Below are 13,952 nucleotides of genomic sequence, written 5' to 3'. Positions count from 1 at the left end.
CTGAGTCAGCCAACCTCCACAGATGGTCACTGGATGACCTGCCACAGTATGAAAGCTCTTAACAGGTTTTTCACTCTTAACATGTTTCCATAATGGTTTATATAAACATGGTTAAGTTGTGTGTTCACAACTTGACTACTAGGTTATAAGTTTGCTGAATAATGACAACCATTTTGAAGTACTTCCTTTGTTTGTGCTTTTGTATCATAAGAGGCAATTTAAGGTGGATTCTCTGTTTACTGGAGGTCAGGATTTTTATAGTGCTTTGTAATTTTACAGTCAAACCTGTCTTAGTGTTTGGACATGGTTATTTCCTTAACTGGAATTACTTTCTGCCATAGTTCTCAAGTCTGAGCCCTTCATGGTAGGAGGAAGAAACGACCAGCGTTTGCATTTCAAAGCCGTTCAAATATCATTCATAATTAAATCTACTTCCTATCTCTATGTTTGCCATTTCTTAATTCCTTTCTTCTTTGAGAAGGCAGGGGAGGGTGGAGAGGGGGAGATGAAAAAAGTGTGAAACGTGAAAATGAAATCTCATTTCCTGCATTCCTCTGATTCACTTAGGCATTCTGATAACAACCATTGCCTCAAAAGGGGAATTGCAGAATTGGCCTGAACTCTTACCAAAGCTTTGCAGCTTGTTGGATTCTGAGGATTACAATACTTGTGAGGTAAGGAGACTTACTTTGAAATAGATTATCTGAAATTGATTATTTTTGTCTCTTCATAGATAACGTTTATATGAATAGTATTTTCTGTTTATATGTACATACATATATAATCTCTTCAGATAACAGTGGCTCAAAGTTGGTACTTCCTATTCTACCTTCATTCCTCGTTCTCAACGTTCATTCAAATGAATGTTTTCTTTGCATAAAAGCAGAATAAGGCTGCAGATGGATAGTTGGTAGCATCTCAGGTGGGAAGTGTCCTTAAGTTATGCTCTGTGGTGCCTAATCATTTAGGCATTATCAAGTTGACCTTGACTCTTCTTACTTAAATGCTTCAGTTGTTCATTGTTCATATAACTTCATCTGGAAAAGTGATCTGTCATTGCTGTATCAGGCTAGTGTGAAGTGAACTTTCTTCAGTGTATGTGAAGAAAAAGAATTAAATACCAACCTAAGTGTTATAAACCAAGGAAGAAAAAAAGTCGTCTGATTTAAAAATAAAAAATAATCTGTGATCACAACTTCAGTTATTTGATACTGTCTCCATAAGTATGTGAAGCATTTTGGATAAAATAATCCTTAGAGATAGAATGATGGTCCAAGGTATCATGCTGTTACATAATGTTTTAGTGCTGTTTTCCCAACAAAAAGAAAAAAGCACTTAAAAGCGAGACTCAAATAGACCATCATACCTACGGTTCTGTTTTACCCTGTAATAAAATCATATATAAATAAAATCAGATACTCCTGCACCAGGTGGTTTTTCAAATAAGAAACAGCTTTTAAGCATTTTTTAAAATAAATTAATATTGCATGCTAAAATGAAAATTAGCACTTGTCAGCTATTTGCCCAGCTTGAGAGCTTACAGATGAAAGTATTAGAGGATGAAAACCTTCAAGGATGTTTCAATTTTACTCTACATTTAACTTACCACATTTACTGTGGTATTTATTGTGCTGAAATTACCTGTTTTGACATACAGCTTTCTTCAGAATGTGAAAGAACAGTTGTATGGTTTGTTTGTGTTTTAAACAGGGTGCATTTGGTGCTCTTCAGAAGATATGTGAAGATTCTGCTGAAATATTAGATAGCGATGTATTGGACCGACCTTTAAATATCATGATCCCTAAATTCTTGCAGTTCTTCAAGCACAGCAGTCCAAAAATAAGGTAGGTTTATATCTTGTACTGCAGTTCTATGTTAAAAATATTATTTAAATGAGCAGCAAGGTTGATGTCTTGTAGATCTATTCAAAATAGTCTAATTTGAAAAAAAAAAAACCCACAAAGTATATTAAGTTCTAAACACTACATTAAATTTTTCATAATAGGCAACATGACAAAAGGAACACTTTGATATGCAAAATCATGGACTGTAGATTTGAAAGATGTATAAAAGAGAGGTTGATCTATTAACCCAGCAGACTAGCATGAAAATTGTTGATGCATGGAATCTCTGTGCCATTTGCTTGTTCAGGATCGTTTGAAAAAACTATGTTGCATGCCTCATTCATTTTGAAATGACTACAGCAATGAGAAAGTCAAGAAATCATTTGCTGATAATTTCTGAGTTCTTTCAGGAGAATGTTTCTGCTTTTTTCTTCTAACTGCCCTGAAACTTATAAAGCTTTTTATCTTTCAACTGGGTCAAATTAAATGGGTTCATCTTTTCACTTGAATACTATATTAATCTCTTCGAAGTAACATAAGTACGGGGGGGAAAAAAAAGGATTCAAGAATTAACTTGTTACTGCTAGTATTTATCAACAAGAGTGGTAGCTTTTACCCTGAAATAAGGCAGCCACGTGCCCATGCTCAAAGAAGGTTAATGGTATCCTGAGCTGCGTTAGCCAAAGTATTGCCAGCAGGTCAAGGGAGGTGAGCCTTTCCCTCTGCTCCTTGCTGGTGAGGCCACAGCTCAAGTACTGTGTCCAGCTCTGGGTTTGATCTGTGTGGTCACAGATCAGGTACAAGAGAGACATTAGCATACTGGAGAGAGTCAGCAAAGGACCACAAAGATAGTGAAGGGGCTGGAGCACCTCTCTTGTGAGGAAGGGCTGAGAGATCTGGGACTGTTCAGCCTAGGGAAGAAAAGGCTCAGTGGGAATATCATCAATGTGATAAATACCTGAAGGGAGCATGCAAAGAAGACAGAGCCAGGCTCTTTCTAGTGGTGTTCGGTGACAGGACAAGAGGCAATGGATAGAAACTGGAACACAGGAGGTTCTATCTGCTCATCAGGAACAACTTCTTTCTATGCCTGTGACAGAGCACTGGCACAGGTTGCTCAGAGAGGTTGTTGAGTCTCCCTCGGAGATCTCCAAACACAGCTTGGACATGTTCCAGGCAACCTGCTCTGGGTGTCTGGCTTGTGCAGTAGGTTGAATGAAAGCAGATGAATTCCAGAGGCCTCTTCCTCTAGGGAATGATTCTGCAGGAATTCTGTGGATACTGGGATTCTGAGCATTTTTGTGAAATGTATTTCTTGAACTCCTATTCGAAAGTTGTGTTTGCGCACCTTAAGGACTTTAACTCTTTATTGCCAACACTAGTAGGTGGTGAAGATTAAAAGGAAGAGTAGAGAAACTAGAGATTTATCCTAGAATCACAGAACAGCTTGGGTTGGAAGGGACCTTAAAGATCATCTAGTCCAACTCCTCGGCCCCACACACACACCATGGATCAGGGGTGTCTTTCACTGGATCAGATTTCCCACAGCCCTGACCAGCCTGGCCCTGAACACTTCCAGGGATGGGGTATCCACAGCTTTGGATAACCTGTTAGAATGTGTCACTGCCCTCACGGTGAAAAATTTCTTTCTTATATCTGACCTAAATCTACCCTCGTTCAGTTTCAGGCCATTACCCCTTGTCCTATCAGTACAGGCCATGACAAAATATCTGCATCTTTCTTAGAAGCCATCTTTAAGTATTGAAAGGCTGCAGTAAGTCTACTTGGAGGCGCTGGAGGCCCTCTGGCTGTGGCCATCCAGCCAGTCCTTGATCCCCTGAATCCATTAAATCTTTCCGGTTTAGAGACGAGGATGTTGTGTGGCACTGTGTCAAAGGCCTTACAGAAGTCCAGTTAGATGGCATCAGTTGCTCTTTACTTGTCCACTGATACAATCACTCCATCATAGAATGCTACCAGATGGGTGGGGCATGATTTGCCCTTGGTGAAGCCATGCTGGCTGTCACAAATCACCTCCTCATCCTTCAGGTTCCTTGATATTGCTTCCAGGAGCATCTATTCCATAATCCTCCCAGGCACAGTGGTGAGGCTGACCAGTGTGTAGTTCAGCCAATTCCCTCAGGACCCTGGGATGCATCTCATTGTGCCCCGTAGACTTGTATGTGTTCAGGTTCATCAGGTGGTCTTGAACTCAATTGTCATTTACATTGGGAGAGACTTCATACCCCCAGTCCCTGTCTTGAGGTTCAGGGACTTGAGAGATGTGAGAAGAGTTAACTGCTAGTGAACACCAAGGCAAAAAACTGTTGAATCTCAGCCTTCTCTGTGTCTGTCACCAGTTCTCCAGTTTTGCTTATCAGAGGGTGTACATTCTCTTTAGTCATCTTTTTCTGGTTAATGTACCTGTAGAATCCCTTATTATTCTTTGCATCCCTTGCCAGCTCTAACCGTGCCTTGGCTTTCCTGATTCCATTCCCATACTCTTCCCAGGCCATGTGTCCCTGGCTTCCATTTCCTATGCATTTCTTTCTTACACCTCAGTTAGACCAGCAGGTTTAACCACTCAGGCACACGAGATTTCTGCCTTCCCTGCTTGATTTCCTACATGTGGGAATTGAGACCTCTTGAATTCTGTGGAAAGTGTCCTTAAAGAGCTGCTAGCTCTAATTAGTCCCTCTATCCGTAAGGACACATTTCCCAGGAAATCTCATACAAAAATTTTTTTAACAACTGGAATTTTGCTCTCCTAAAATTCAGGGTCCTGACTTTACTCTTTGCCAGGCCCATATCCCTCATAAATTCCACTAGGGTACGATCACTGCAGCCCAGACTGCCTCCAGTCTTGACCTCTTTAATTACCTCATCTGTGTTGGTGAGCATCAGGTCCAGTAACACTTATATGGTTGGGATATCCATCTTATGATAAAATTAAAATAAGATTTAGAAACTCACTGACCTGAAATAGATGCATGCTAAGACAAATACACAAAACATGAAATTGCACTTTTGGAAAGATAAGCTTAATGCTTGATTGCAGCTGGGAGAGATGGAAAGTTTTTTTTTTACTTACCACATTCTACAGTTTCTTTAACTTTGTCTGCTTCACTATGTTTATGGCTTTGAGATTTTCTTAAACCAATTTCAAGGTGAAGGCAAGCTATCTTCTCGGCTGCAGCCTAATTTCAGTAGATAGTGCTGAAGTATGAAGAATATTAGTAGTACCAATAACTGCCTTATATTTGTCCGACAGCTTTTGAGCAATGTTTTACGAGACTGTTTTCCAAGAAATGTCTGAACAGAATTTAAGTTTGGAGTTACATTAGTATAAATACTTGAATGGATCTTGAAAGGCTTTTAAAGGTAGTTTTGCCTTTTGCCTTTGCTTACAGAACTTAGTTTTTGCATCTCTGGGAATGAAAAAAGACCTGTAAGTAGTGGCTTTGCATGAGGTAGATTAGAACAGATGTTTCAGTTGTAGTACATCTCTACCAGAAGTCTTCCAGTATGTATCCAACTGCAAGTGTATGTTTGTTCTAAGCTATAACTGTATTGTTGACACTTGGTCTCATTAAACACTAAAAATACTGGGGGAATACTGGGGGGGCGGGGGAGGGGGGCGGGGAAGGATACTTAAAGATGAGGAAGGGCATGTTAAAATTTCACCATGTTGACTTTTATGTAATTGTTGGTAGTGGAGGAGATCAATAATCATAACACGCTCAAAAAGAACATCCTTAGATGCTGCTAGGAACAAGTGTGCCAGATATAGTCATCCTGCTCTGGTTTTTGTTTACTTTACATTCTGATTTTTACATATTTATTAGGTGTATTGGAGTATAAGGTGGTACGTAAAAATGTGATTTACTAGTTTTCCTTGGTAATACTGTAGATGAACAGACTTTTTTCAGTCTTGCTTCTAGGTGATCTTTGGTCAATGTGATTTGATTCTGATTGGTTTTGATGCCTTCGTACGGTTTCGAAAAAGGTTTTAAATCACAAAAATGTAATTTTGATTGTTCTAGATCTCACGCTGTTGCATGCGTCAATCAATTTATCATCAGCAGAACACAAGCTCTTATGATGCACATAGATTCTTTTATTGAGGTGGGTATGCATTCTTGGTGGTGGGGGGGGATTAAGGCAAATTGAATGTCTGTTCTTTCCAGAGCTTTCAATAATGTTCTACAACTGCCACTTATCTCTGGCTTACTGTTCTTAGCTTTATGTTTACCCTATGCGTTGAAGTTTTTGTATGCTTGTGTGCTGAGTTGATTAGTCTAGGCAGTCTCTTACATAAAAAGTAGTATTTTGAAAGGTGTTTCCTTTTCATAGTTAGAGGAAACTTTTTTGCATAAAGATGTAAAAAGTAATGAGACCAGTCTGTTACTTAACTGTGATGGAGAGAGCTCAGTACAGGGATCGTCATGTCATTTAATCTGTCTGGGTGATGGGTGTCTTTTTAATACTACTACTGAACATGAGCAAGAAGGGTGGTACTTCAGGTTATCTATAGAATTTCATTTGCTGCTGTTGCATACTGAAGCATTGCTTTAGAACTTCATTTACGTTTACGGAAAAATTAAATAGCTGGGGAATAATGTTCTTGTGTCGGGGTCTAACATTCCCAAGTGTTTTTGTTATGTGTACTATGCACACTGAGAATCTGAAAATACTATTTGCTAAAGCAAGTATCTGTAAGAAGTAATATGGTATTCTGAGGTGTGGGGAAGGTAACAGAATTACATATTTGGATACTTTAGTTTGCTAGTAATATAAATTTAAATGCAAGATGAACTTGGTAAAATAAGACTTTAACTGGTATTAATTTCCAACAGAATCTTTTTGCGCTGGCTACTGATGAGGAGCCTGAAGTACGCAAAAATGTTTGCCGCGCTCTGGTAATGTTGCTGGAAGTTCGAATGGATCGCCTTCTTCCTCATATGATTAGTATAGTTGAGGTGAGTCTCATTTCCTTCACTGCATGATGAAACCAGTTTGGGATTGCAGAAATAACAAATAAAAAGCATTTCCAGGGAATGCTTTTCACTGGGGAGGTGTAGAAACAGATAATCCTAGAAACTATTTCCAGGCATGTGAAGGACAAGAAAATCATTGGGATAGTCAGCATGGATTCACCAAGGGAATTCATGCCTTACCAGCCTGATGAACTTACATAGTGAAATGACCAGCATGATGGATGAGGCAGCAGTAGATAGTCTTCCTGGACTTCAGTAAGGCCTTTGAAACTGTCCCCACATAAGATCCTCATAGTGAAGCTGTTGAAGTGTGAGGTGGATCAAAAACAGGCTGAAAGGCTGGACCCGTAGGTTAATGGTCAGTAGTGCAAAGTCTACTCAGAGTCTAATAATGAGAGGAGTACCCTGGGGCATCAATACGGGGCCCAGTCCTGTCTAACATCTTCATTAACAATCTAGACAATGGGGTAGAGTGCACCCTCAGTAAAGTTGTTGATGACACAAAACTGGGAGAAGTGGCTGACTCGCAGTAGGGCCATGCTGCCATACAGAAGGAATTCAGCAGGCTTGAAGAGGTGGGCTGGCAGGAACATCATGAAGTTCATAGAGGAGAAGTGGCAAGTTCTGCACCTGGGGCGGAAGAACTCCATGCACAAGTACATGCTGGGGGCCACCCAGGTGGAAAAGTAGCTCTGCGGAAAAGGACCTGGAAGTCCTGGTCTGTGCTGATTTGAACATGAACTAGCAATATACGCTTTCCACTACAAAGCCTAACAGTATTCTTAGCTGCATTAGCCAAAATTATTGTCAGCAGGTCAGGGGAGGTGAGCTTTCCCCTCTGCTCAGCACTGGTGAGGCTGCACCTCAAGTACTGTGTCCCATTCTCAGCTGCTCAGGCACAAGAGAGACATGGACATACTTGAGAGAGTCTAGCAAAAGGCCACAGAGGTGGAGAGGTGCTCCAGTCCCTTCACTTAAGAGGAAAGGCTGAGAGATGTGGGACTGTTCAGCCTAGGGAAGAGAAGGCTCAGTGGGAATATCATCAATGTGTATAAATACCTGAAGGAAAGGTGCAAAGGAGACAAGAGCCAGGTTCTTTCTACTGATGCCCAGTGACAGGACCAGAGGCAATGGACAGAAAATGGAACAGGAGAGGTTCTGTCTGCTCATCAGGAACAGCTGATGTTACAAGACCACGTTGAAAATCTGAGTTCTAGTATTGGTATTGCTACAGTTTACGCATCGAAGCTGTAACTTTTCTTCTGCATGTGTTGATCATGGGATAAGACATGTTTTGCTATGTAGCTGAGATGCTATTTGGGCTGCTAACAAAGTTGTCTCCCATTGCATTTGGTTGTAGAGGTTAATGCTGTTTGATAGTTCCATTATCATTCTAGATAAGTCAACTGGCAAGCAAAAGTCAACTGGCAAGCAAGTCTGCACTAGTATGCTTCTTCCCCTCCACTCCCCCACTCAGCTGTTTGAACTGAGTAATTTCCATATTTCCAGGAAATATCGGCAATTTCCAGGTAGCCTTTACATACGCTGCTTGCCAGACTTAAAATATAGCTAAGGTCAGTCAGCCAGATTTCATGTGAACAGTGGGTCACAGCCCAGTGTCATATTCCAACAGGGCTAGGTCCAGACAACGTGAAGAAAATTTCAATTTTTTTTTTCTTGGACTCTGGCTTCCAATAGGGATCAATGAAACAGGTGACAGCCTTGGTCTGGTGTCTAGTCTTTTCTGTTTGTTATCTGGAATTCCACACTACCAGTACAAGATGTGTTCTCATGTAGTGTAGGACAAGCAAAGATTATTGGTTCTTGAGATTTTTTTGTCTGGTTTAGATTTTTTATTTTTTATTTTTTTTGGCAAGAAAGATGTAGTGATGAAAGCAATATCATCTTGCTCTTCACCCTCCTAAGATTCGGGCCTTTGCAGGTAGAAATAGTGTCACTAGCCAAAAGATCCAAGATTGTATTCTCATTATACTTGATATTTTGTTGTTGGGAAAAGTTAATAGATTGCTCTCTGCAAAAGGCAGTTGTCATGAATTTTTGTTCTATAACGAAGTCTAGACTTTTTTCAGTTTTGGGACTACCATGTGTAGTTAGTGATTTCCACAGTTCTGTGTGCATCTTGGTATACCCTGAACTGCAACTATCGTTTAGTATTCAAATGAGTAGTTTTTGCCCTCTTGAAGCTTGACCACCTCCAAGCTGCTGATGGTGGCTATTCTAAGTAAGTCCAGGGAGTCTTAAAAAAGAGATGAAGCATGTATCCACGTGCTGTTTTTCATGCTAATGCAGAACCAATTTTAAAATGATTAAGAATATTAGTGATCCAAAGGCAGGTCATCTTGCCCAGTATTGTGCTTTTAAAGCTGACAAGTTTAGTAATAACTTGCATACCAAGTCACTGAAGCATAAAGGAATAGCTGAGTGTGGGTTTCAGTGGGGTTTCTGAATGTGTACTTACAGGTGAGCAGAAGCAGATGCATGCGTTTTGGTTTTTCATTTTTTGTTTTTGTCTGCAAACTTGGTTACAGGATATGTCAAGAGTAGACCTAACTGTTTTCCATTATTAGAATACACTTTGATGTTCACAGCCGATATGTATCCAAACATGTGGATCATAAGTTCTGTCTCAGTAGAAATCCTGACTTTTTATCATACAATACATAATGAGATAGCTTGTGATGAATGAAGTGTATGGTTGATATGAAGTGCTAACACAGAAACTCAGCTTATCATAAGATGTTGTGCATCCTGTTGCTTTCTTCAGATAAAGATATGTCTGTTACTTCTCAAAGGATGTGCTCTTAATGCTTTGTGTATTCTGCCATTCTTTTCTTGATGGTTTGGCTTAACAAGATTGTCATAATGCTGTTTACGTTATAAAGAACACAAAACTGTATTGAATAATCTTCCTGCACTGTTCTGTAATTTGCAGTTATGAAGCAACTATTTTCATTGCCTAAAGTCAGAATTTTGTAATTTATCATTAAAAGTACTTGTTGAAATTTAGCATGATGATATTAAACAAAATCTTCAGGTACCCTTCCCACGTTTTGCTTTGTTACTAGAATCACTGTTCTTACTATGATTTCTAGGCTGTGTATATAATTATCTTATACCACTGAATGTAAGTAGCTTTTTTAATCAACGATTATTTAACTTTAAGCAGCATGTTATAATACATACATATACATGTAAGCGGCATGTTATAATATATATATATATAATGTATACTTGAAATGACAGTGTGAGGAGTGCCTTCAAACAGATTACTACTCGTTACTTTTTTCACTTTTGTGACAAACAACCAAATGGAACAAAATAGTGGATTTTTAAGGTCTCTAGGGGAAAATCCTAAATTAGTGCAAATTTCAGTTGCACTAATGAACCCTTGCTTGTAGGGTTTTTTTATCTTTTCCAAGCTACAATTTGATGATAACTCAGAATAGAGGGGTATTTCTGTTACTGTTAGTTTGTAGTCACAATAGCAAACCCTTAGGAAAAGCTTGCAGTTTAGTTTAATTCTGTAGAAAGGGGTGTATCCATGGAAAATCTTGCGTCCTTGAAATGCATAAGGATAAAAAAGAGGTTTCTATTTCCAGGGGGGAAAAATAGTATTCTGAAGTAACTGAAGGATTTCTTTTGCTTGTTTTAAATCTATGTATGAGGAGAGGTAGCTGCAAGAGTTTCTGCAAGGCTTCTAAAATGAGTAGAATTATAGAATCATTTAGGTTGGAAAAGAACTTCAAGATCATCAATTCCAACCATCCACCTAAAAACTACCAAGGCCACTACTAAAACATGTCCCTAAGCGCCACATCCACACATATCACTCTTAAATACCTCTAGGGAGGGGGGAACTCCACCACTGCCCCAGGCAGCCTGTTCCAATGTCTAACCCGTCTTTCCATGAAGAAATCCTTCCTGATAGGCAATCTAAACCCTTCCTAGTGCAACCTGAGGCCATTTCCTTGTGACCTGTCACTTTTCACCTGAGAAAAGAGGCTGGTACCCACCTTGCTACAACTTCCTTCCAGGTAGTTGTAGAGAGCAATGTGGTCTCCCCTCAGCCTCCTCTTCTCCAGACTAAGCAACCCCAGTTCCTTCAGCCATGCCTTATGTGTCTTGTTTTCTAGCCCCTTCACCAGCCATGTTGCTCTTCTCTGAACATGTTCCAGCACCTCAGTGTCTTTTTTGTAGTGAGGGGCCCAAAACTGAACACAGTGCTCAAGGTGCAGCCTCACCAGAGCCAAGTTCAGAGGGACAATCACTTCCCGGACCCTGCTGGACACACTATTTCTTATGTAGGCCAGGATGCCGTTGTCTTCTTGGCCACCTGGCCACACTGTTCGCTCATGTGCAGAGGGCTGTCAGCCAGCACCACAAGGACCTTTTCTGCCAGGAGACATTTCAGCCACTCTTCCTCAAGCTTAGACTTCTGCACGAGGTTGTTATGACCCAACTATAGCACCCAGCATTTAGCCCTGTTGCATGCCATACGTTTGGATGTGGCCCATTGATCCAGCCTATCCAGAACCCTCTGCAGAGGCCTCCTACCTGCAGGCAGATCAATGCTCATGCCTAATGTGGTGTCGTCAGAGGGTGCACTCGATCATCTCATCAAGATCATTAATAAAAATGTTAAACAAAACATGCCCCAATGCAAGCATGGAAGAACACAAATTACTATTTTGGTTGTTGCGTGCATCTTCCCTTCATTGTTCTGGCAGCTGTCTGTAAGAAACTGATGCAGCAATGGTATACTTACATTTTCTAGTTATGCAGGCATTTGATTATTTTTTATTTAAGGGGGATTAAAGGTTCATAGCAAGATTTACAGATTTGATAATCTATGAATTACTATCCAGGCTTGAAAAATGTGAGGGTTTTTTTGTTGTTTTCCTATTAGGGGTTCTACTTATTTAGATTGTCTCATAATCAATTTTTGGAAGCTTGTTATGGCACTGGGATTAAAGAGTATTTTAAAGTGTGTACTTGTACTTCCTTATTCAAAAGTGAAGAGGGGTCAGTTAAAAAAAATCAAAGGAAACTGTTACTTATTATCTTTAGTCGCTGTCCATTGTTTCTTGGTAATAATGTTCTTAAGCAATGAAGAAATGTAGAGTGTGAATCATCTAGGATTAAGAAAGAAATCTCAGTTTATTCTCAAATTTTCTAGCCTTATGTAGTCTCTTAACTCTTCCCCTCCCCACAAAGAAACAATATTACTGTGGTGACATACAACATACTCATTTTCTGTGAACACAGTTTGCAATATTAGTAGCTTCTTCTGGTCACATAGAACTAATACAAGTAATTTCTTTCTGTATCGTGTAGTACATGCTTCAAAGGACCCAGGACCATGATGAAAATGTGGCTTTGGAGGCTTGTGAGTTTTGGCTGACTTTGGCTGAACAACCCATTTGTAAGGATGTCTTATGTCGGCATCTTACTAAGTAAGTATGAGTATTTACAACTTGTTTTTGAAATAGTCATCTTGAAACTTCAATTGATTTCTTCCTAGTTACTCTTATAAAGACTATATCTATCCTACAGCATGCTTAGAAGAATTTTCCTGTAGCTAGCTGTTGTGCGGAGTAACAATGTTTGTGGCACGGAGTTCGTTGAAGAGACTTGTATGTTTCAGACAACTAGTTTTAGATGCAATCTGTCACTTTGGTGCTTCTGTGTACTGTGGTCACTATAAAGTTAAGTCTGTTAAACATCAGATGGATGCTAAGATGCACTGTTGTGTGTTTAAGCTGAAACAAACATTTCCACATGACATTGTCTAATATCTGGTGTACCATGGTATACACGAACAAGTAGCCTAGACAACTGCTAATCTGGGGGTCGCAGTGCAATCCTTCTGTGTGTATAGTCATGCCAACGATTGTCTTTATAAAGAAGTTAATAAAATCACATGATCACTTAGACTTAGGCTGAAAGGGAACGAATATCCACATCTGAGACTTAAATGTCTACATGTCCATAACATTGATTGTAACTTTTTTCCTGACTAATTTTAAAGTAAAGTCTTCTGTGATAATTAACAAAATCTTTGGTGTTCACATCCAAAAAAAAAATCTTCATTTAATGCACCCATGGAAGGTTTTTGAAAATACTGTAGTAGTTCTGTCTGTTTTTCCAGACAAGATGTGGAGAGAAGACATGCATCATTAATAGCTTGATTTGTCTTGTAATACATGGTTTCTTATACGTTAGGAGAACTTAATGTAGTTAGACTTCTATCTTCTAGGAATAGTGAGGTAGGGTACTCAGACACGAGTATATAAATTCGCATGTGCTGTTGGTGAGAGCCAACTTAGTACTTATTTATCAAGTACTTACTGAAAAGTTTTAGACTTAATTTGTGAAAGGTGTGTCAGAATAAGTTTCATCTTATGACAGAAAGGTAAAACTCAGTTGTGCCATCTGGCTACCTCTAGTTAGAAAGCTTGTTATTTTAAAATAACACTATTTCAGATTACAAGTACTGATTAGCATCATGAAATGCAGCTTGTATTTGTTCTAGCTTTTGTTATCAGGCTGTTGGTTCTTGGGGGATTTTTTTTTTTATTTTGGGAAGGGTTACAAACAAAATTGTGGCCTGAGTAAGTGAAATTTGTCTTGCTTAATATGTGTTATTTTGACATGTATCAATATTTCTTTGTAGGTTGATACCTGTGCTGGTGAATGGTATGAAATATTCAGAGATAGATATTATTTTGCTGAAGGTGAGCACCAATTTCTTTCATTCTGTAGGAATATCTGGGTAGCTTCTGAGCTGTTAATTGGAAAGATATACACTACATTCCTAAATTCCTTGAATAATATAGTGGCACTAATGAAAGCATTTTGATGACAGGGGGATGTTGAAGAAGATGAAGCTATTCCAGATAGTGAACAGGACATTAGACCTCGTTTTCATCGTTCACGGACTGTGGCTCAGCAACATGAAGAGGATGGTATTGAAGATGATGATGATGACGATGATGAACTTGATGATGATGATACTATTTCTGACTGGAATTTAAGTACGTCAAAGTGATGTGTAAAATGTTTTTAAAATACAGTTACTTGCATAATACAA

The 13,952-nt window shown here is 39.3% G+C and overlaps 1 protein-coding gene across 2 annotated transcripts in view; it reads left to right on the top strand.

The window, feature by feature from the left end:
* TNPO1 (transportin 1) overlaps positions 1 to 13,952 on the top strand; it is a 58,609-nt gene that overhangs the window by 21,461 nt on the left and 23,196 nt on the right. For both annotated transcript variants that reach the window (XM_066988582.1, XM_013192093.3), the window contains 7 exons: positions 568 to 674; positions 1,711 to 1,844; positions 5,888 to 5,969; positions 6,701 to 6,823; positions 12,197 to 12,315; positions 13,536 to 13,596; positions 13,728 to 13,896. In XM_066988582.1, coding sequence (XP_066844683.1) covers positions 568 to 674; positions 1,711 to 1,844; positions 5,888 to 5,969; positions 6,701 to 6,823; positions 12,197 to 12,315; positions 13,536 to 13,596; positions 13,728 to 13,896 — 795 coding nt within the window. The remainder of the gene's footprint in view (positions 1 to 567; positions 675 to 1,710; positions 1,845 to 5,887; positions 5,970 to 6,700; positions 6,824 to 12,196; positions 12,316 to 13,535; positions 13,597 to 13,727; positions 13,897 to 13,952) is intronic.

Source organism: Anser cygnoides, chromosome Z, assembly GCF_040182565.1.
Source record: "Anser cygnoides isolate HZ-2024a breed goose chromosome Z, Taihu_goose_T2T_genome, whole genome shotgun sequence".
Taxonomy (NCBI): Eukaryota; Metazoa; Chordata; class Aves; order Anseriformes; family Anatidae; genus Anser; species Anser cygnoides.
Note: the sequence above shows the minus strand (reverse complement) of the source record. Positions and strands in the feature narration are given on the sequence as shown.